Source organism: Perognathus longimembris, chromosome 13 (assembly GCF_023159225.1).
Source record: "Perognathus longimembris pacificus isolate PPM17 chromosome 13, ASM2315922v1, whole genome shotgun sequence".
NCBI lineage: Eukaryota > Metazoa > Chordata > Mammalia > Rodentia > Heteromyidae > Perognathus > Perognathus longimembris.
Window position 1 is genome coordinate 23,424,894 of NC_063173.1, and position 21,288 is coordinate 23,446,181.

At 38.9% G+C, this 21,288-nt stretch overlaps 1 protein-coding gene across 2 annotated transcripts in view; it reads right to left on the minus strand.

Annotated features, from left to right (window-relative positions):
- Positions 1-5,341: 5,341 nt before the first annotated feature.
- Pik3c2a (phosphatidylinositol-4-phosphate 3-kinase catalytic subunit type 2 alpha) overlaps positions 5,342-21,288 on the minus strand; it is a 97,777-nt gene continuing 81,830 nt past the window's right edge. For both annotated transcript variants that reach the window (XM_048360236.1, XM_048360235.1), the window contains exons 23-33: positions 19,315-19,451; positions 16,315-16,484; positions 15,409-15,565; positions 14,699-14,808; positions 11,653-11,860; positions 9,578-9,702; positions 8,659-8,776; positions 8,501-8,573; positions 8,222-8,331; positions 8,008-8,133; positions 5,342-6,309 (exon numbers count right to left, since the gene is read on the minus strand). In XM_048360236.1, coding sequence (XP_048216193.1) covers positions 6,127-6,309; positions 8,008-8,133; positions 8,222-8,331; positions 8,501-8,573; positions 8,659-8,776; positions 9,578-9,702; positions 11,653-11,860; positions 14,699-14,808; positions 15,409-15,565; positions 16,315-16,484; positions 19,315-19,451 — 1,517 coding nt within the window. In that variant the 3' untranslated portion in view covers positions 5,342-6,126. The remainder of the gene's footprint in view (positions 6,310-8,007; positions 8,134-8,221; positions 8,332-8,500; positions 8,574-8,658; positions 8,777-9,577; positions 9,703-11,652; positions 11,861-14,698; positions 14,809-15,408; positions 15,566-16,314; positions 16,485-19,314; positions 19,452-21,288) is intronic.

Here is a 21,288-nt window from a genome sequence, read left to right on the forward strand (position 1 = left end):
CAGAGGGCGGAGCTACGCAAGCGCAGCTACCGGCATTCGTTTGACTACAGATCCCGAGATGTACTTCGGCGTGGCCTAAGAACCCGCCATTATCCCTATGCAGTCTCCTTCCGGCCAGGCTCTCCCCACAAGCAAGTAGGGAAATGAATCTGTCCTCAGCTTGCAGACGAGTTCTTCGCCTGCGGGCACTTTTGGATCTAAGTTCTTCAAGAGCGTAATTGGTCCGGGGTCGAATCAAGGACCTAGAGCGGGAAGTACCGAAAACTGTAGGGATCAATATGCCCTAGCCTTTATTCCACCGGTACAACGGTATGTGATGGGTACTGTACTAAGTAACGGCAGTGGCCGACCTCCAGCCAACTTCCCCACTTAGCTCTACGTCCTTAATCTAAGCTAATCACTGAGGATTTGAAACCAGGCCTGTAGGGGCCCGGTCCCCGACGGCAGACTGCGGCGCGCAGCCCGTTGGTACTGCACGCTCAAGGGAGCAAGAGTTAGAGAGCCGGAAAGCCGCTTGAGATTGCGGAGACTGAGAGGATGTGTGTGAAAAGACACCTTTCAACTTTAGTAAAATAGTGAGGGGGCGTGGCCACAGCGAGAGGCATTAATTAGAAAGTGAAGGACCGCGGTAGCTGTAGGCTTGGCTCAAATCAGAACACTTGATGACTAGCTAGAGACCGGGCACAGTGGGTATGCACAGTAAGTACCTACAAATGTAAGATAGGAAGTTTGGCCCTGGGAAGAAAGAGGCTCTGAAGTCAGTAAACTGCTGCTGACAAGTTAGAAGAGGTATTAAAATATCCACCTGCTTTTCCGGCCTATTTCTACGCAATGAATAACTTTCCCAAACTTCAGTCATTTCTTTTCCCCTAGCAAAGATGTCAGATTTATATTTTAAGCTTAGTTGTGGAGTAGGCATTTCAAACTTGACTCCAGTTCGCCATCCTTGCCCACAGCTATGTATGGCACCAGACCCCTTCATCTCAGTTACATAACTACTCAATCTACTCAAATATTAAAGCAGGCACCTTCACTTCTCCTCAGCTCTCTACATTAATCTCAGCACATCTCACCATAAAAACAACCAGAATACAGACTTCATTCCTATTGTTATCCTGGAATCCTAGGCAACATCTGTAAAGGCCCACTGTACAAAATTTACACTCCCAGCTTCCATAGAAGCCTTTGAAGGCCACCAGCCTGGCGAGAATGATTTGTTCTCAGTTCTGACTTCCTAGTTGTCTTGTGGAGTAAAGATTGAGCAATGTGTACAACATAACTGATGCAAGGTTACAGGCCTATTGAATCAAATACTCATAGAGTAAGAATTATAATTATCCTCATGGGGCTTATTTCAGTTATCTTTAAAACTTTTTTTTTTTTTAATGGTAAAGTCTCCTGATATTGGAGCCTGGATTTGCTTGTCTGGGCTGGCTTTGAACCAGGATTCTCAGATGTTAGCCTCCTGAATAGCTAGGGGTTACAGGCCCACCCAGCCCCTCCCCCCCTTTTTTTTCAATTGTTTTTGAGGGTTTGATTGTATATCTCAGACTAGCCCACCTTCTGAGTGCTTGCCTTATAGGTGTGTGCCATTGTATCCAGCTAGTTTTAGCTTTAATATTTAAGTCTTTAGGGGCTGGGAATATGGCCTAGTAGCAAGAGTGCTTGCCTCCTATACATGAAGCCCTGGGTTCCATTCCCAAGCACCACATATACAGAAAACAGCCAGAAAGTGGCGCTGTGGCTCAAGTGGCAGACTGCTAGCCTTGAGCAAAAAGAAGCCAGGGACAGTGCTCAGGCCCTGAGTCCAAGGCCCAGGACTGGCAAAAAAAAGTCTTTGGTCGATTTTTAGGGTTTGGGTTTTTTTTGGTGCCAGTTCTGGGCTTGAAGTTAGGGCTTGGGCACTGTCCCTGAGCTTTGTTGCTCAAGGCTACCATTTACCACTTGAACCATAGCTCCACTTCAGGCTTTTTTGTTGCTTAATTGGAGATGAGTCTCACAGACTTTTTGCTTGGGCTAGCTTTGAACCTCAATCCTCAGATCTCAACTTCCTGAGTAGCTAAGCTTGAGTTAATTTTTATTTGTAGTACAGATGAGAAGAGGAAGGAAGGGAGAGGCAGGACAGATGTCAGAGAGATAGGTCTGACATAATTATGAAAATTCTAAAAGCGATGGATAATGTGACTGGTATTAAAAACTGCATGATTTCACTTAGAGAATTTGGTATGCTGTTGTTTACTTGTGCAAATGTTTAAAATATGCACGAACAAAATATGCACCTTTTTAAAAGGTGAAATAAAGACCCTCCCCTTTCTGACACAACTTTTACAAGTTATCTTAAAGTCAAAGAGCCACAGCCTCAAGATTATATTCCAGGATGAAGGTTTGATAGTAGAACTCACAATTTTTTCAGTTCTGCCAAACAGTCTCCAAGATGGCTATGGCTGTGCTACTTAGTATCTAAATAACTATTGAAGGCCAGCAACCATCCTAATTTGTTTGGTTTTGTTTTTTTGCCAGTCCTGGGGCTTGAACTCAGGGCCTGAGCACTGTCCCTGGCTTCTTTTTGCTCAAGACTAGCACTCTGCCACTTGAGCCACAGCGCCACTTCTGGCCGTTTTCTATATATGTGGTGCTGAGGAATCGAACCTAGGGCTTCATGTACATAAGGCGAGCACTTTACCACTAGACCATATTCCCAGCCCAGGAACCATCCTCACAGAGGCATTTCACATCTAATAAATTCTGATGGGTCTGTAACAGAGTGGTAGCAGAGATTCTACTTAAGAGTTTTTTTAGAGGACACTGATAGGGCAGTTCTGAAACGCAGGATTTCTGAAGTCAGTAAACTCCTGAGTGAGATGCAAAGAACAGCAAAAGAGAGCTCACAGCAAAGTTTAACCTATTAACAAGGTGAAAAAATGACAAGAGGTCCTTTATTCCAGAAATATTTTAATATATTCGTAGTACAGTTATGAAGTCACATTCAATACACTGAATATATTCAAATTATTAATAAAATATTATACATCTTCATTCAGTATTCTAAAATAATTAAAGCATTTGGTTCTTATAGATGAGACTAATCCTCGTGTTCACATATGCACTGCCATTGAACAATATAGAAGTGAAATCTATGGATTATGATAGGGCTTCAGTCTTTTGATGTGACATTTATCAAAAGTGAATTTTTTAAGTGCCACAATACTAGAGTCCTAGAAAGAACAGTTAAACAGTTTAAGGCAAGATTTTAGAGCTTTTATATAACCTTAATTCGAAAAAGGGAGTACTTTATCAAAGATAATATACATGCCTTACCATTTAGGTTATTACAGATTCACATAAAGGCAGTTATAGAAACATCAGTGCCATTTCTACATTGAGTTCTTCAAAAGAGAAAAGGTTTTAGGGTGAAAAACATTACCTTCAAATTGCAAAAGGAAAGAATTCTTGTATACAAATGTAGCAGAATTGCTTTACTCAAAAAGGTAGGTAATAAAATTGATTATACATTAAAAATTAATGTCTTGGTCAGTCATTTCAGACTTTTCTCAAATTAAGGTAGGGTTCAAGTATAACTACTTTAGAAATGCTAGACAGTGGTGGTAGTAGCAGTAATAGTACAAAAGAGGCAGCCTCTTCTGTGGCTGTTGCTATTTTTTTGGTATGGGCTGAAAATTAGTATTTCATAAAGAAATAGCATATTTTAATGGCCAAAAAAGGCACAAAATTAGTTAAATTTAACCACAACTTCTTGTTCTGAACTCGTTAACTACATAATGTTAATCATAATATACACTTATAGGTATGAATCCAGATTTCTTATAATTGAAAAATGATATCACATTTTCTAGTTCGATATTATATGTGCAAGAAACCAGTCCAGGTTGATCCAATTAACAATTATGTTTCATAAAGACAGCTTAAAAAAAAAAGAAAAGAAAAACAGTGGTGGGTGACAATTCATGGAATGGATTAGGTTTCAAAAGCTTAAGTGAAAATTTCTGGAGCTATTTTATATTTACAAAGCTACTTACATATTTTAAGGAAAAAAGTGTATGTGGAAAAAGCTAACAGTGGTGCTTTGATCTGCATTTTAATTTATTAAATAGAAAACATTTTAACATTAAAAAAAGACATTCACATATCATAAGCATGAGTTTTCTTACAAATGGACCAATAGTGTTAGGCACCAAAAATTTCAAGTTTTTTTTTAACTTATTCTGCTGATATATCTTCAACTGTTATTTCTTCTTTGCAAGTATCATTTTTGTTAATTTTTTGCAGTTTAAATTCTATTCTGGGCAACTGAACTGGAGATTGTCCTTTCTCTTGGTTCTTTCTTTTCATTAAATAAACAGACTATTACATCTCTATTATTATTTTAAAGTATTTAAATTTCTATTCTAACAATGACATTATTTATACATGTTTATCTAAACTGAACAATTTTTATGTCTAAAGCTGAATGAGCAACTAATAAAAAAGGAATCTTATTTTTGATGATTATTGCATAATAATTTTAAACATCTCCCTTGTGGTTCTGAACTTCACTGTATTATAGAAAACACTTCTTTTATATGAATGTACAATGTTTACAAATGGAAGACAGTTTACAAGACAACTTCCATAAAAGTCTCTATCAAAATTCAGTCTGGCTGGTCGCTAGTGGCTCATGCCTGTAATCCTAGCTACTCAGGAGGCAGTTCCAAGCCAGCCCAGGCAGAAAAGTCCATGAAGACTCTTAGCTCCAACTAACTACTCACAAAAGGCTGGAAGTGGCACTGTGGCTCAAGTGGTAGAAAGCACTAGCCTTGAGCCAAAGCAGCTTAGGGGACAGCACAGGTCCTGAGTTCAAGCCCAGGACAGACAGACAGACAGACACACACACACACACACACACAAAATCAGCCTGGACCCTTGTCTTGAGCCTCTTGTTAAGTCTGCCTTTCTCATGGAGTTCTTACCATAAACAGGAATGGGCACAGTGGTGAACAATTTTCACTTGCTTAAGGAGGGAATAAGCCAGGTGCTGGTGGCTCACACCTGTAATCCTAGCTACTCAGGAGGCTGAGAGCTGAAGACTGGTTCAAAGCCAGCTCAGGCAGGAAAGTCTGGGAGACTCTTGTCTCCAGTTAACCACCAGAAAACCAGAAGTGGCGTTGTGGCTCAAAGTGGTAGAGTGCTAGCTTTGAGCAGAAAAGTTCAGGGAGAGCACTCAGGCCCTGAGTTCAAGCCCCACGACTGGGAAAAACAAAGGAGGGAATAAAATACGTAACAGTGAAACGACCCAACTTTAATTCATGCCCCCAGGAATTAATGCAGGATTATGATGGAATGATAGAATTTAGAGTACTTTATCAATGAATCTCTTTCAGTTACTGGGTAACAAAACTTTAAATAGTTTGACAGTTACAGTAACCTCAAGTCATATCAGCAGTATAGAAAATGATTTTTTTGTGGAAAAAATATACATAACTTTTTGTCCTAGCTGAAAGTGAATGAAAACTATCAAATCAAGAAAATCATCAGAAAAGTGCCAAGGAAGCATATAAAGTAAGGCACCATTATTTACAACTTCAGTGATTGGCACTTATTCTGATAAGGGCTTTAACAATAAGTAAAAAACAATAGTTTTTTCCTTACCTTTTTAAAACTATTTAGTAGTTCTTTACATAGCTATCTACTATTTGTGCTTTGCTTTTCAGCCCTGTGAATAGCAGCTGTATTTTGTGGAAACATTCTGCATCTTTCCTGTACTTTGGTGCTTGTGAACATACGCAGTGGTAAAGGCTGTAAAGGAGCATAACAGGACACAAGAATGCTGTTCTGTATAGGAAACAATGCAAAATAAATGGCCAAACTGATGGTACTATCTAAAAGTCATTTCTTAGGACTTGTTTAGGGTTTGTAGCATTCAATATAATGACTTTAAAACAGCCAAGAGCTTCCCAAAATTTATAAAAGTAGTTATGTGACTGTTGGTCCAACAGATGTGCTCAAATGCAACAAATATATTTACCTTTACAGTTTCTACCCAAATAGAAAAATATACAAAGTTCAGTGTATGTACTCATGTACACACTCATTTGTAACCTCTTGCTTCCAAAACTCAGAAATTCACGTTTACAGGTACGTAGCTGCAGTCAGGTGATACCACTTAACTGTCTCTTTGCTCAAGTTGAAATCTTTCAAAGGCAGAGTTATCCCACCCAAGAAAAAATTCTCCCGGAGAGATTCTGCGCTGAGGACACTTAGTTGAAGTTCTCTCTGTCTCAGGGTTTCTTTGCTATATCCATTGTACACAAGCTACAGCAAGAGAGAAAGAAAAAAAGACTAATAAGCTACAAATTCAAGTTTGTGTCATTTCTTGGAATATTTTTAGTGCAACTTAAGTGAGAATATCAGTCAGAGTGATATACTAAGTACCGGTGATTATAGAGATAGGGTTTGCTTCTACTTCGAATTCCAGGAGTCTTGGATTGTACTATCATTGTTGTTAATGTTTGACACAAAGATGTACAAAGTTTGACTAATAATATACTAATAAAACTGAAACACAGTTTTTCTGAGATGGAGTGATGAGAAAGGAAAGAAAACTAATATGGAAGTTACCTTAAGATGATCTAAGGCTGGGAATATGGCCTAGTGGTAAAGTCCTTGCCTTGTATACATGAAGCCCCGGGTTCGATTCCTCAGCACCACATATATAGAAAAAGCCAGAGGTGGCGCTATGGCTCAAGAATCAGAGTGCTAGCCTTGAGCAAAAAGAAGCCAGGGACAGTGCTCAGGCCCTGAGTTCAAGCCCCAGGACTAGCAAAAAAAAGGTGATCTAATAAATAGAAAAAGAGGAAAAGAAGCAAGTTGGGATATTATGATAATTATTTTACAGATATAGGTTGGAATTTATTTTCTGCTGATTTTATACATGATGAAGTGCTAATATTTGAATGTGCATAATTAGTACAAACTCATAGTAAAACTGCAGTTTTCAGCAAATCTCTAAAGTGCTGCAAAGACTACTGTACTTTAAATTCTCATCCTAATACTTAAAATGATTATTTTTCCAGAAAACCTCACTGTTCTAAGAAACATTTCTTTAATCTAGTTAGTCCTCACTGTTTGGCCTAAATAACTTAGAACAAAAACAAACCAACAGCTGGATGCTGGTGGCTCAGGGCTGTAATCCTAGCTACTCAGGAGGCTAAGATCTGAGGGTTGCAGTCTGAAACCAGCCTGAGCAGGAAAGTCCCTCCAATTAACCACAGAAAACTGGCAGTGTCTCAAAGTGGTAGAGCACTAGTCTTAAGCAAAAGAGCTCAGGGACAGTGCATAGGACCTGAGTTTCAGCCCACAACTGACAAAAATGAATTTAAAAAGTTAAAGGTCTATGATTGTCATTTTGTTAAATACCATGGGACTGCTACTGAGTTGCTTTGAGAAATAAATAGTTCAGCTACTAATGTCTACGAACTTTACATTTTGTGTGTGTGTGTGTGTGTGTGTGTGTGTGTGTGTGTGTGTGTGTGTGTGTGTTTTCCAGTCAATCCTGGGGCTTGAACTCAGGGCCTGAGCACTATCCCTGGCTTCTTTTTGCTCAAGACTCACACTCTTACCACTTAAGCCATAGCGCCACTTCTGGCTTTTTCTGTATATGTGGTGCTGAGGAACTAAACCTAGGTCTTGATGCATGCTAGGCAAGCACTCTTACACTAAGCCACATTCCCAGCCCTTAATTTGTGTGTGTGTGTGTGTGCCAGTCATGGGGCTTGAATACAGGGCCTGAGCACTCTCCCTGGCTTCTCTTTGCTCAAGGCTAGCACTCTGCCAACTTGAGCCACAGTGACACTTTCTATATATGTGGTGCTGAGGAATCGAACCCAGGGCTTCATGTATAAGAGGAAAGTACTCTTGCCACTAGGCCATATTCCCAGCCCTTAAAATGTTTGAAGTCTAAAATCTCAAGGTAACAAATTTAGGAAAATGTCAGAAATGATTATAACTTACCATTTCATTAAATGTTGGATTCCTAGTTTTTCGCGAAACTTTGGTTTTACGTTTAGATGTTTTATGAGTATCTGGGAGTAAGTATGTTTTAACATAGGGGTTTGGGTCAGCCCCATCTTCAGTAACCTATAAGGAAAAGCATTTATTTAATAATAGTGCTTCCTACCAAAGTCTAGATTCCCTCTACAGTCATCATTATTTTATAATCACTTACGAGATCCTTAATGTGCATGATCATAATGAAGAGAGTCCCATTTCGGTAAGAAACAGACAACTTCACTGCTCCTCCAATTTGGCCTGGTGTGGGACTAAAGGGACCTACACCTGAAAATATAAATACGTCTTCTTTATATAAAATAAAAATACATTCCAGCAGCAGAAGAGCTTTTGCTTTACTTTCAAGACCTTTGTAGGGAAAGATGTGTTACATTCATTGAAAGTTTAAAGGTTGTAGGTTATGGGCTATTAATAAAGAGAAAAAAAGTAACCTCACCTGCAGTCCTAGCTATCCCTTCAGCTTTCTCATCACGAAGTAAAGGGTGGAAAAAAGTATAAACAAGATCACACTAAAATGGAGGAGAAAAAAAGAATGATTAGTTTAAACATTATGTGGCATAAAAGGTATCATAAATTATTATGTAGGAAGGTCACCTCTGCAACATCTGTTGAGGCATTCATCAAACTCTGTAAATAACTGTTTAGCTCAATTTTCCTTTTGGCTGCTACATCTTTTATGTGTGTTCTTCCTAGAACCATCCTATTAGGAAAGCTACAAAAAAAAAGTGGGGTATAAATTATTTCATCTAAAGGTATTTGCTAAGAAACATTCTTCATACTTAAAGACAAAGTAGAGTCTTAATATATTATAAGAAACTACAAACTACAACACAGATCCTAAGTCAGGTACTTAAATCAGAATGTCAATGAGAGTTGAGGTGAAACAAACTCATAACCACTTAAGTCTCCTTAGAAAGGAGAAAAAAGAACAACGTGAAACAAGAAATTTGCTTATCAACCTACAGTAAAAACAAGGGCTTCCAAAGACGAAATCAAATAAAAAGCAAAGCTCTAAGATTCTAATTAACAGTCTGTGATATCTGCTCCAATATATTTATTAGAAGTGTTTAATATAGCCTATATAGGTTACTTTTGCAGTGAAGGAATATGTAACTTTGAATTGGGGGCTTTGTATTGGGGCTTAAACTGAAGGCCTCACAGATGCTACTAGGCAGGCAACTCTACTACTAAACCATGCCTTCAGCTCTAGCATTTCAACTTTTAAACTAATGTTCTAAATTATCTGTCCTGCTTAGTCTTCTGATAAAAGACAACAAAGCCAAAGCTTCAACTAAAATTAGTAATTTTGAGAATTCTTCCACAATTTAAGATCTTAATCACATATTCATTTTTGACTCATTCATTAAAAATGTTCTTTATCTCAAGTTCTAAATTACATCCTTATGAAATGTAAGTGAATGTCTTCTTAGGATTAACAGAAGAATTTCTACATCTGAGGGTTGTTTTCCTATATACGGAAAAAGGATTAATTTGCACAAGGATAGGAACATACCCAGGTAACTTCCAAAGTGGAAAGATAATACCAAGCTTATTGTGAAGTTCCTGAAATTCATCAAATGTTCGGAACACAAATGATGGTTCAAACTGCCCTTCCCTCAAAATTCGGACTACATAAATCTGAAAATAAATCACATGAGAAGTGCATTAAATTTATAATAGGCCTTTAATCCATGTGCTTTTACTTGGTAACACATGTAACCAATAGGAAACATACATCATTGTATTTTTAGCTCATACATCTACATCATAACAGTGAACTATTTTAAGATATATAAATAAAACTTGAAAGTAAAAGTGATTTCCAGGATTAAATATACTTCCCAATTGGTAAACTTAGTGCATTTCCAATGAAAAGAGTAAAAATAGTTCATTTAAGAAAACAAATAGGAAAAAGGAACCCCCCCCTTTAAAAAAATGGGATATCAACTGAGAGAAAAATCTGTTTTAGAAATTTAAACTATTTTAAGTACTTTAAAAAGTACAATAATGGGCTGGGGATATGGCCTAGTGGCAAGAGTGCTTGGCTCTCATACATGTACAGAAAACGGCCAGAAGTGGCGCTGTGGCTCAAGTTGGCAGAGTGCTAGCCTTGAGCAAAAAGAAGCCAGGGACAGTGCTCAGGCCCTGAGTCCAAGGCCCAGGACTGGCAAAACAACAACAACAACAACAACAAAAAGTACAATAATGGTGAAGAAAGAATCAGATATATCCACAGAAAAACAAATAAATTTAGGAATATATATAAACTTATTTTTTTTGCTGGTCCTATGGCTCGAACTTTGGGCTTGGGCACTGTTCCTGAACTCCTCAAGGCTAGCACTCTACCACTTGGACCACAGCATCACTTCAGGTTTTTCTGTGATGAACTGGACCCAAGAATCTCACAGACTTTCCTGCCAGGGCTGGCTTCAAACCACGCTCCTCAGATCTCAGCCTCCTGAGTAGCTAGGATTACAGGCATGATCGACCAGCTCCTGGAGCAGTAGTTTATTTAAAGGTATAAGCATTAGATACAGAATAAACTACTAATAAAATGGCCAAAATGAAAGTGAAATTGCTTTCTAGAACTCATCCAAAGTTAAAAAACAAACCACAAAACTCCTGACAACTAAAAAGTATTACTCAACAAAAATACTGGCATGTGGCTCCAAGTATATAGCTCAGTGATACTCATGGCATGCAGGAGATCATGGATTTGATCCCCAGCATTAAATAAACAGAAACAACAGCACAGGATGAAAAGTAACAGCAATGAAGATAATTTTATTGTATCAAGTGAAAAAATAAAACAATGAAAATCCCCACTTTTATTTTTACTACAGCTCCACTTCTGGCTTTTTGGTGATAAAAGGCTCACAGACTTACTCCTGAGCTGGCTTTGAATCTCAATCCTCAGAACTCAGCCTCCTGAGTAGCTGAGAATACGGGTATGAGTCATTTACACTCGGCCTATTTCTATTTTTCTTTATAAATAAACTGTGTGTGTGTGTGTGTGTGCACGCTCGCGTGTGAGTGCACATTACAATACTTTATTAAAGAGTAGAATAATGGGAGCTAAAGACTTTGGGGGTAGGGGCAGTACAGAGAATGCAGACCCTTATGCTTTATGGTTTTAATTCTTCAGAGTCTTGCACTAACAACTGCCTAGGCAGGCGCCAGACTACAAGTGTCCCACCTCTGTGTCTCCTGAGTAGCTAGGACTCAGGCATGCATGAACCATCACAGCAGGCCCAGAAGTTTAAAGACACTTTGAATTGTATTGTTTGAATCTGTTGAAGTGAGCAGGCTTTTACCTTGTAAATAAGAAAAACACTGAAGGAATGAGAAAACAAAATAGTAATATTCCTTGACTCTGAAAGAAGGATATATTTTGGCCCTCATAGTTTTAAAACAACTTTAATAATAAATACAAAACAAATAGAGATACTTCATTTACTTATATTTGAGATCATCCACACAAGTAGCAAGCACAAATACAACAAATGCCTGGAACTTTAGAAGTCATCAAAGGACATCTGAAGGACAACAACAAGCCTCATTGCTGATAACTATTTATACCAAACTTACATAGTGTTTATCTGGGTTGTATTTCTTATGGTATGTAAAAACAGAGACTTCCTTGATTCGACCATCTTGTCTAAAGGAGTATGTTTTGGGTGAAAATGAAAGAATGGCTTCATCATTAGAAGGGAGACCAGAAAAACGCAGCTGAGCAAGGTTGTGAATGAAGAAGTTAAACTTTGTGGCAATGCTTCCCAAACTTGACTCAATCAGCCTGCAAAATAATCAGAAAACTTGTTATCAGTATATCTCATGGGGACACATGCTAAATTTCAAGATAATAAAAGATGGAAAACGCTTTTATGCCTTTAAAAATATTAAGCAGATTCTTACCCGGCCAAGGATTCCCTTTGTTCTTTAGGCAAAGACCTCTCAAAATACATTTCACCCCAGCACCAAACATTTTGGCACAGAAAAAAAAAAAGATGTATAGTTTTCTGGAGCCATAAAGAATCTAAGAAGTTAAAGAACTATTAGAAATAAAGATGATTAATGTAATAAAGACATTATAAAAATTCAAATTTAAAATATTCTACCAAATCAAGTAGAATTTGGTGCCATACTCCTTCAGATAATCATTGTTTCACTCAGAGAAAAGTTTTGACAGGATATAAATTTCAGCAGAGATATAAAGGTAGGCCTAGATAAAACATTTTATGTAAGCAAAGTAAACAAGAAACCTAAGAAACAGAGTTAAGGGTTGGGGCTGTAGTTCAGAAGTAGAATACTAACCTAGCAAGGACAAGGTCTTGGGTTAAATTCCCAGCACCATTTGTGGGGAGGAGGGCCGAGAGTGAGGGGAAGGCACTCAGGAGGATCAAGCTTCAAAGCCATCCTGGACACAAAAGTACATGAGACTCTTCTCCAATTAACCATCAAAAAGCCAGAAGTAGAGGTGGGGTAGACTGCCAGCCATGAGTGAAAAAGCCAAATAAGAGTGCATTGTCCAAAGTTCAAACTGAGTCCTGGGGTGCACGCACACACCCGCTCCAATCCTCCCCTCAAAAAAGCTCATGTGCCTCACCCTGCTGTGATATCATGATGATATGGCAATTATAAAGTGAACAGTAAAGATGTGTGTGTGTGTCCTGGGGCTTGAACTCAGGACCTGGACGTCGTGTGTGCGTGTGTGTGTGTGTGTGTGTGTGTGTGTGTGTGTGTGTGTCAGAGACAGAGACAGAGAGTGTGAGTCCTAGGGCATAAGCTGTCCCTGAGCTTTTTCCCTCAAAGCTAGCACCCCAATACTTGAGCCATAGCTCTACTTCTAGCTCATCTCACCCTCTGGAACCACTGAAGATTTGTTTTTAAAACAGTAATAGCTGGGCTGCTGCTGGCTCACATCTGTAATCCTAGCTACTCAGAAGGCTGAGATCTGAAGATCATGGCTGAAATCCAGTTTGGGCAGTAAGGTCCATGAAACTCTTATCTCTGATAAACTATTCAGAAAAGGCCCAAAGTGGTGCTGTGACTCACATGGTAAAGTGCTAGCCTGAACACAAAGAGGCTCAGGGACAGTGCCCAGGCCAGAGTTCAAGCCCCAGGTACAGTAAAAACAAAAAACAAAATAATAGCAAACTGGGCTGGGGATATGGCCTAGTGGCAAGAGTGCCTGCCTCATATACATGAGGCCCTGGGTTCGATTCCCCAGCACCACATATACAGAAAATGGCCAGAAGTGGCGCTGGGGCTCAAGTGGCAGAGTGCTAGCCTTGAGCAAAAAGAAGCCAGGGACAGTGCTCAGGCCCAGAGTCCAAGCCCCAGGACTGGCCAAAAATAAATAAATAAATAAATAAATAATAAGAATAGCAAACTCAAGAAAGCAAATACCAAATATGACTTCATGTAGTAACAGTTCACTACAGTAGTATCCCAGAGCTTACCATGTTAGTACTGTGGTATCCATAAAATTATGGTAAAACTTTGAAAAATAGTACAGAAATCCTATTAAAAAGAAATTTCAGGGGGGAGGTGGGAGGGGGGTATGAGGGACAAGGTAACAAACAGTACAAGAAATGTATCCAATGCCTAACATATGAAACTGTAACCTCTCTATACATTAGTTTGATAATAAAAATTGGAAAAAAAAAAAAAGAAATTTCAGGAGTTCATGGCACTGTAGAAAATGTGTTTCTCAGAAATGTTTAAAATAGGGCTGGGGATATAGCCTAGGGGCAAGAGTGCCTGCCTCGGATACACGAGGCCCTAGGTTCAATTCCCCAGCACCACATATACAGAAAACGGCCAGAAGCGGCGCTGTGGCTCAAGTGGCAGAGTGCTAGCCTTGAGCAAAAGGAAGCCAGGAACAGTGCCCAGGCCCTGAGTCCAAGGCCCACGACTGGCCAAAAAAAAAAAAAAAAAGAAAGAAATGTTTAAAATAGGACTTTTATAACAAATCATATACTAAGGAACTGAGATTTTAGTGAGAGAAATAAATGTATTTTTGAATGTGTTACTTAAAATCTTTTTTTGTTATTGCTGGTCCTGGGGCCTGGGTGCTGTCTCAGAGGTTCTTTTGCTCAAGGCTAGCATTCTACCACTTGAGCCATAGCTCTACTTCCAGTTTTTTTTGAAGGTTAGTGATGATAAGAGTCTCACAGCCCTTCCTGCCTGCCCAGGCTGGCTTCTAAGGGCAATCCTCAGATCTTACACTCATGAGTAATTAAGATTACAGGCATAAGCCACTGGCACCCAGCTGAAAATCTCTTTCTTTTTTTTTTTTTTTTTGCCAGTCCTGGGTCTTGGACTCAGGGCCTGAGCACTATCCCTGGCTTCTTTTTGCTCAAGGCTAGCACTCTGCCACTTGAGCCACAAGCGCCTCTTCTGGCCGTTTTCTATATATGTAGTGCTGAGGAATCGAACCCAGGGCTTCATGTATATGAGGCAAGCACTCTTGCCACTAGGCTATATTCCCAGCCCCTGAATATCTTTTATAAAACATTTTTAGTAACTATTATGTCCATATATTTTCAATAAACAAAATTATTCTTTGGTAGTACTGGTAGAATTGAATTTGGTACATGAGTTCTCAATCATTTATTTAATTATGACATACCTAGTGAAGAAAATTGTAGCTTCAGCATCTGTAGTCTGGGGTTGAAGTGCATCTCTAACATATTTCAAATCTTGAATACTTGTTAGCTCTGGTAAACCTGAAGGAATCATCTACAGAAGGAGGGCAAAAAAAGCTTTGTGAGTTAAATTTTCTGCTGATCACGTAATCAGACTAAAGTAAAAATATATAATCACACTTTGAGAAGTTTGCTAGTCTTTTGAGGACCTAAATGACTCTCTTTATAAGTGAGAAAATTAAAAAAAAAACAAGTGAGAAAATTGAGGCCAAAGAAGGTAAGTGACTTGTTGAAAATTACAAAGCTCATTTATGAAATAAAAGTGTGAAATACAGACCTCCTTGCTTAGGCTTCTTTTTTATTACACCAATTTGTCACAATAAACATATTTTTTACTTTTTTATTTTTGCTCTTTTTATTTAAACATACCTCAGAAAGATAAAAACTGTAAGTATACAGTTTAACGAATGCTCACAATCTGAAGATAACCAAATTAGTCTACAAGTGTTCAATAGCATCCTAGATGCTTCCCTCAAGTTTTAGTTACTACTCTCTTCCCCCAGGATCACTACTCTTCATTTATTATTTGTATTTTATATAAATGGATCTGATGGTACATACTTTTAAAGTCCGTTTAAAGTACTGAAATACAGATGAACTAATATAAAATTAAGTAACTGTTATAAAGAGTTACCAGTGAAAGAAGGTTAAGAAAGAGGTTCGTTTGTTTTCTTATCAAGTTGTAGGCTTGACAGCAGAGATCCACAAACAACTGAAAACGGATGGTGGGCTTTTCACCCCCATTAATGACGTATGCCATATCAGAGGTAAGCACAAAAGGAGCTCTATCCCTATTTAAAATGAAAACACACAAAGAGCATTATTTACAGACTATATCCAACTATCATGATTATTGTTATATGGTTATTAAACTAAGTTATATGACTGCAGCAATTTCCAAATAGGAAACAATATCCAACAGTTTGGAATTTCACTAACTCCTGTAAATTCATATTTTCAGGAAAACAATCATAAGAATCTTATCACTGGAACATCAAAATGGAGAGACAAAGGGTAAAAGGTGAAACAATGCAACAATACTTACAAAACTATATGCCATAATCCAACTGTACAACTCATAGAGGGGAGGATGGCGGGGGGGAAGAGGGAGAAACATGAAGGGAGGAGCTAACAAGTTTGATATGAAAAGTACTCACTGCCTTAGGTATGAAACTGTAAACCCTCTGTATATCACTTTGACAATAAACAGCAATTTTTTAAAAAGAATCTTATTATTTAGACTATTTTACATATTTGTAAATAGAGATATAAAGAGATGAAAGAGTAGTTATAAACATATGGAGAAACTTTTATACTATTATACAAATGGAACCATTTCTAATAGATACCAAAACCTACATAAAATATACATCAATTTATTTCAAAGTTTACACACAATTGCTTGTTTACTATGTGGTAAAGTCATCTCAAGGCCTAGTTTATCCCGATCTATGTTTAAATGCAAAACAGCAAGAAGGGCAAAGTTTGGAATATTAACTTAGTAACTGTAACTCTTCATCAACAGTGATAGTATGAATACCTTTTAAAGCTGCCAAACATCTGTGCATGACCCAAAAACTTTCCAAAGTCAATGTGAAACATGTGTCCTGTGCTTCGAAGCATTATATTATCATTGTGTCGATCACAGATACCTAAAACATAGGTGGCTACACAGCATCCAGCACAAGAATAAATAAAATTCTCGGAAGCCTAAAATAAAGATACAAAATTATTTCAGAGATTTGGTGTTTTTTTTTTTTTTTTTTTGCTGGTCCTGGGGGTTAAACTCAGAGCCAGTCCCTGAATCTCTCTGTGCTCAAGGATAGTGCTCTTATCACTTGAGTCACAGCACCACTTCCAGTATTTTCTGAGTAGTTTATTGGAGATAAGAGTATCATGGACTTTCCTGCCCAGGTGGGCTTCTAACCTCAATCTTCAAATCTCAGCCTGTGAGTAGCTAGGATTACAGGTATGAGCCACAAGCGCCCAGGTGAGAAAAAAAATTATTCTTAAAGAAGGAAGGCTTTGCAAAGTTCAAAGTGATTCACCACATTAAAAAAAAAAAAAGCTACTGTAGCCACTCAACAGCATAAAATCTGAGTTAAGGTAGCAAAAGCACCTGTCTAAAAGTGGTTACTGCCCCATCTCTTTAGTTTTCTCTTACTACATGAGAATTCTCCCAGGCCCTAGTCAGGGTAGTCAGGGTGTATGCTGGCTTTGACCAGCTTTTAACTTTTAAGCACCAGGTTTGTGGAAATCTGCTCCTCACATGCTCTCCTGTTCACCACAAGGGGTATCTTTCGAATAAAGTCAGTCTGGCACTTGCCTAGGTCAATTCCCAGCCCTTGGTTCAATTCCCAGCACTGAAATAAATGTTGGGTGGTTTTTTTTTTTTTTCTTATAACTAGATAGAAGAGTTCTTCATGTAAGGAGAACATTCATAAAGATAGACAGCTTAGGGCCTGGAGATATAGCTCAATGGTAGAGCACATGTTTAAGCTAGTTAAGACCTGAAAAAAAAAACACACCAAAAACCACCCACCTTATGTTTTAAAGCTTCTAACAACACTGGGCCACACTGTAAGACTCTCCAAATAACTAGTGGATAAAAAAAAAGGCCAAATCCTATAAAAGGTGCTCATTGAATATCCTTTGACAATCACTTACTTGCCCAACATTTCACTAGGAATTACAAGAGCCAATACTACTAGAAAGAAATATCACCTTCTATTGCACTCCTTAACTCAGCCCACAAAGAATTAAGAAAAGGGAGTGATCTAATACTTTAAAGACCTACAAATTCCTCTACACTATCTTCACATGTCAAAGGAAGGCATCTGTATGTCTATGAAAGTGACACATCAATGATGCATTCATTATCTAGCTGGTTAAATGACATTAAAACTGGGTCTTGGGGCTGGGGATATAGCCTAGTGGCAAGAGTGCTTGCCTCATACACATGAAGCCCTGGGTTTGATTTCCCAGCACCACATATACAGAACACGGCCAGAAGTGGCGCTGTGGCTCAAGTGGCAGAGTGCTAGCCTTGAGCAAAAAGAAGCCAGGGACAGTGCTCAGGTCCTGAGTCCAAGGCCCAGGATTGGAAAAAAACAAAACAAAACAAAAAAAAACTGGGTCTTACACCACCATGCACAGACTTTGAGTCTTCCTTAAGTCAAGTTAAGATCACGACAGGCCTTACGTTCTAAGAGATTTTCCCTTCTCATATATATATGTAATTCAAAAATTAAAAAAAAATTGATGCTCCTAATAAGATAGATAAAAAGTTTATTATATTATTTTCACTATTTAGTTTTCTCTCTAGATTTGTTTATACACACATTTAATTCTCAAGTCTTATAATACCATAATACATAGTGTAATATTTTATGTCAAAGGTTACTGTGGCACAGAGAAGTTAAATAATTTGCCTGTACCTGGTTAATGACTTCGGGCCTGAATTCAAGCCCAGATTTTTGCCCCCAAATCTGTACTATTAGCCAGGTGCCAGTGGCTCACACCTGTAATCCTTGCTGGAGGCTGGAATCTGAGGATTAAGGTTCAAAGCCAGCCCAGGCAGGAAAGTCCAGAAGACTCTTTTAATTTTTTTTTTTTTTTGGCAAGTCCTGGGCCTTGAACTCGGGGCCTGAGTGCTGTCCCTGGCTTCTTTTTGCTCAAGGCTAGCACTCTGCCACTTGAGCCACAGTACCACTTCTGGCCATTTTCTATATATGTGGTGCTGGGGAATTGAACCCAGGGCTTCATGTATACGAGGCAAGCACTCTTGCCATTAGGCCATATCCACAGCTCCCAGAAGACTCTTACCTCCAATTAACTACCAGAAAACCGGAAGTGGTGCTGTGGCTCAAAGTGGTAGAGCACCAGCCTGGAGCTGAAGACGTCAGGGACAGCACCCAAGCCCATAGTTCAAGCCCCACAACCAGCAAAACAAAAAGAAAAACCCTGTACTATTAACATACAATGCCACTTTTAAGTATGTCTGGAATATTGGGTGATGTAGCATTGGGTTTACTCATATTCCTACCATCAGATTCATTGGTTATATTCTTTTCTACACTTAAGGAAAGATTAATTTTACTTAAATGGCTATGTAATCACCAGATCTGAACAATGAAAACATTTATATGGGGAAAAGAATGACACAGTATCGGGACTTGCTAGACAGGTGTAATACTACTTAAGACATGGCCCTACCCTGTACTAGGCTTGTTGGTTGTTTTATTTTGTTTCTTGGGAGTTTTATTTGTTTTGTTTTGTTTTTGCCAGAACTAGGACTCGAGTTTAGCTTTTTCACTCTAGGGCTCTCTACCATCTGAACCACACAGCTTCACTTCCAGACGTTTTGCGGTTACTGGAGATTATAACAGTCTCCTGGACTTTCCTGCCCAGGCTGGCTTCAAACTGCAATCAGCAGATGTCAGCCTCTGAAGTAACTGACATTACAGGTGTGAGACACTGGTGCCTAGTTTGTAATATGCTTTTGACACATTTATTTAAAGTAAAGAGTTATGTTTATCACCTTTTCATATTCTTCTTCGGATGGGTTATATTTCCTCAGCCATTCTGCAAGTGGCTTATCTTTGAAGGATCCTGTCACACCATATTCCACTTGAATTTTCCTGAGGGTGTCTGAAGCAGGAACTAACTCCACCATGCCTTTCACAAAATAAATAAATATATAAATAAATAGTTATGTGAAAATGTCTTCCACAAAGATGTCTTTTTTTGGTTATATGAACATTGTCTGTACATCCATGTATATCCATCCCTAAGAGACAACAATCATTGGGATGAATAGATACAGGCTGTCCTTATAATATGCTTAAGTCTCAAGTATGTGCTTGGACTTCCTAAGTGGAATGTTGCTGCTAGACAAAGTATTTTTTCTTAACTGCTTTAAAACAAGCACCCAATGTATTAATTATGGGATGTGTACAAAATGGACTTCAGTGAAGTAGTTCTTTTTTTTTTTGGCCAGTCCTGGGCCTTGGACTCAGGGCCTGAGCACTGTCCCTGGCTTCTTCCTGCTCAAGGCTAGCACTCTGCCACTTGAGCCACAGCGCCGCTTCTGGCCGTTTTCTGTATATGTGGTGCTGGGAAATCGAACCTAGGGCCTCGTGTATCCGAGGCAGGCACTCTTGCCACTAGGCTATATCCCCAGCCCCCAGTGAAGTAGTTCTTAATGGGCTTATGGAGAAAGATCTTATGGTATCAATTTGAAGCCAATCTGGGCAGGAAAGTTCATGAGACTGTTATCTTCAATTAATCACCAAAAAGCCAGAAGAAAAGCTGTGACTCAACTGTAGAGTGCCAACCCTGAACGAAAAACTTAAGGGGCAGTGCCCAGGCCCTGAGTTCAAGCCCTAGAACACACACACACACACACACACACACACACACACACACACACACACACACACACACACACGGATAAAATTGTGACGTAAAAATCTTTTTGTAGAGGTTCAAGGTGTGGCTGGTGTGGCTCACTTGGCAGAATGCTATACAATGGGCTTGACAGTTCCAGGTACCAAGTTCAAGTCTCAGTCTCAGATAAAAAAAAATAAGATAATTTTTTTTTTGTGTTAAAAAAAAATACTGTTATGTGGTGCTAAGCATATGGCCTAGTGGTAGAGTGCTTGCCTTGCATACGTGAAGCCCTTGGTTCTATTCCTCAGCACCACATAATATAGAAAAACCCAAGTGGTGCTGTGGCTCAAGTGATAGAGTGCTAGACTTGAGCAAAATGAAGCCAGGAACAGTGCTCAGGCCCTGAGTTCAAGCCCTGGGACTGGCAAAATACCCTAAAAAACTGTTGTGCATATTAGAATGTAAACAATTTATTCTCTAAAGGCTAAGAAAGTGGTAATATTTAGGACTAAGGTGATAGATGAGGTATGGGAGACAACCAAAATTTACAATTAATTCTATTATGTTATCTGGATATTTTAATATGTACACATGTAACAAAAAAATTTATTTGCTTTGTGTATGTGTGTGTGTGCCAATACTGAAGCTTGAATTCAAGGCCCAGCCACTGTTCTTTAGCTTTTTTGCTCAAGGCTGGCACTCTAGTAATTTGAGCCACTGCTCCATTTTAGGTGTTCTGGTGGTTAATTGGAGAAGAATCTAACAGACTTTTCTGCCCAGACTTGCTTTGAACTGTGATCCTCAAATCTCAGCTTTCTGAAACCTCCTGAATAGGCATGAGCCACTGGCACCTTACTTCATTTAAATTTTTTTTTTTTTTTTTTTTTTTGGCCAGTCCTGGGCCTTGGACTCAGGGCCTGAGCACTGTCCCTGGCTTCTTCCCGCTCAAGGCTAGCACTCCGCCACTTGAGCCACAGCGCCGCTTCTGGCCGTTTTCTGTATATGTGGTGCTGGGGAATCGAACCTAGGGCCTCGTGTATCCGAGGCAGGCACTCTTGCCACTAGGCTATATCCCCAGCCCTCATTTAAATATTTTTAAATGAAGGATATATATTTGTATGTA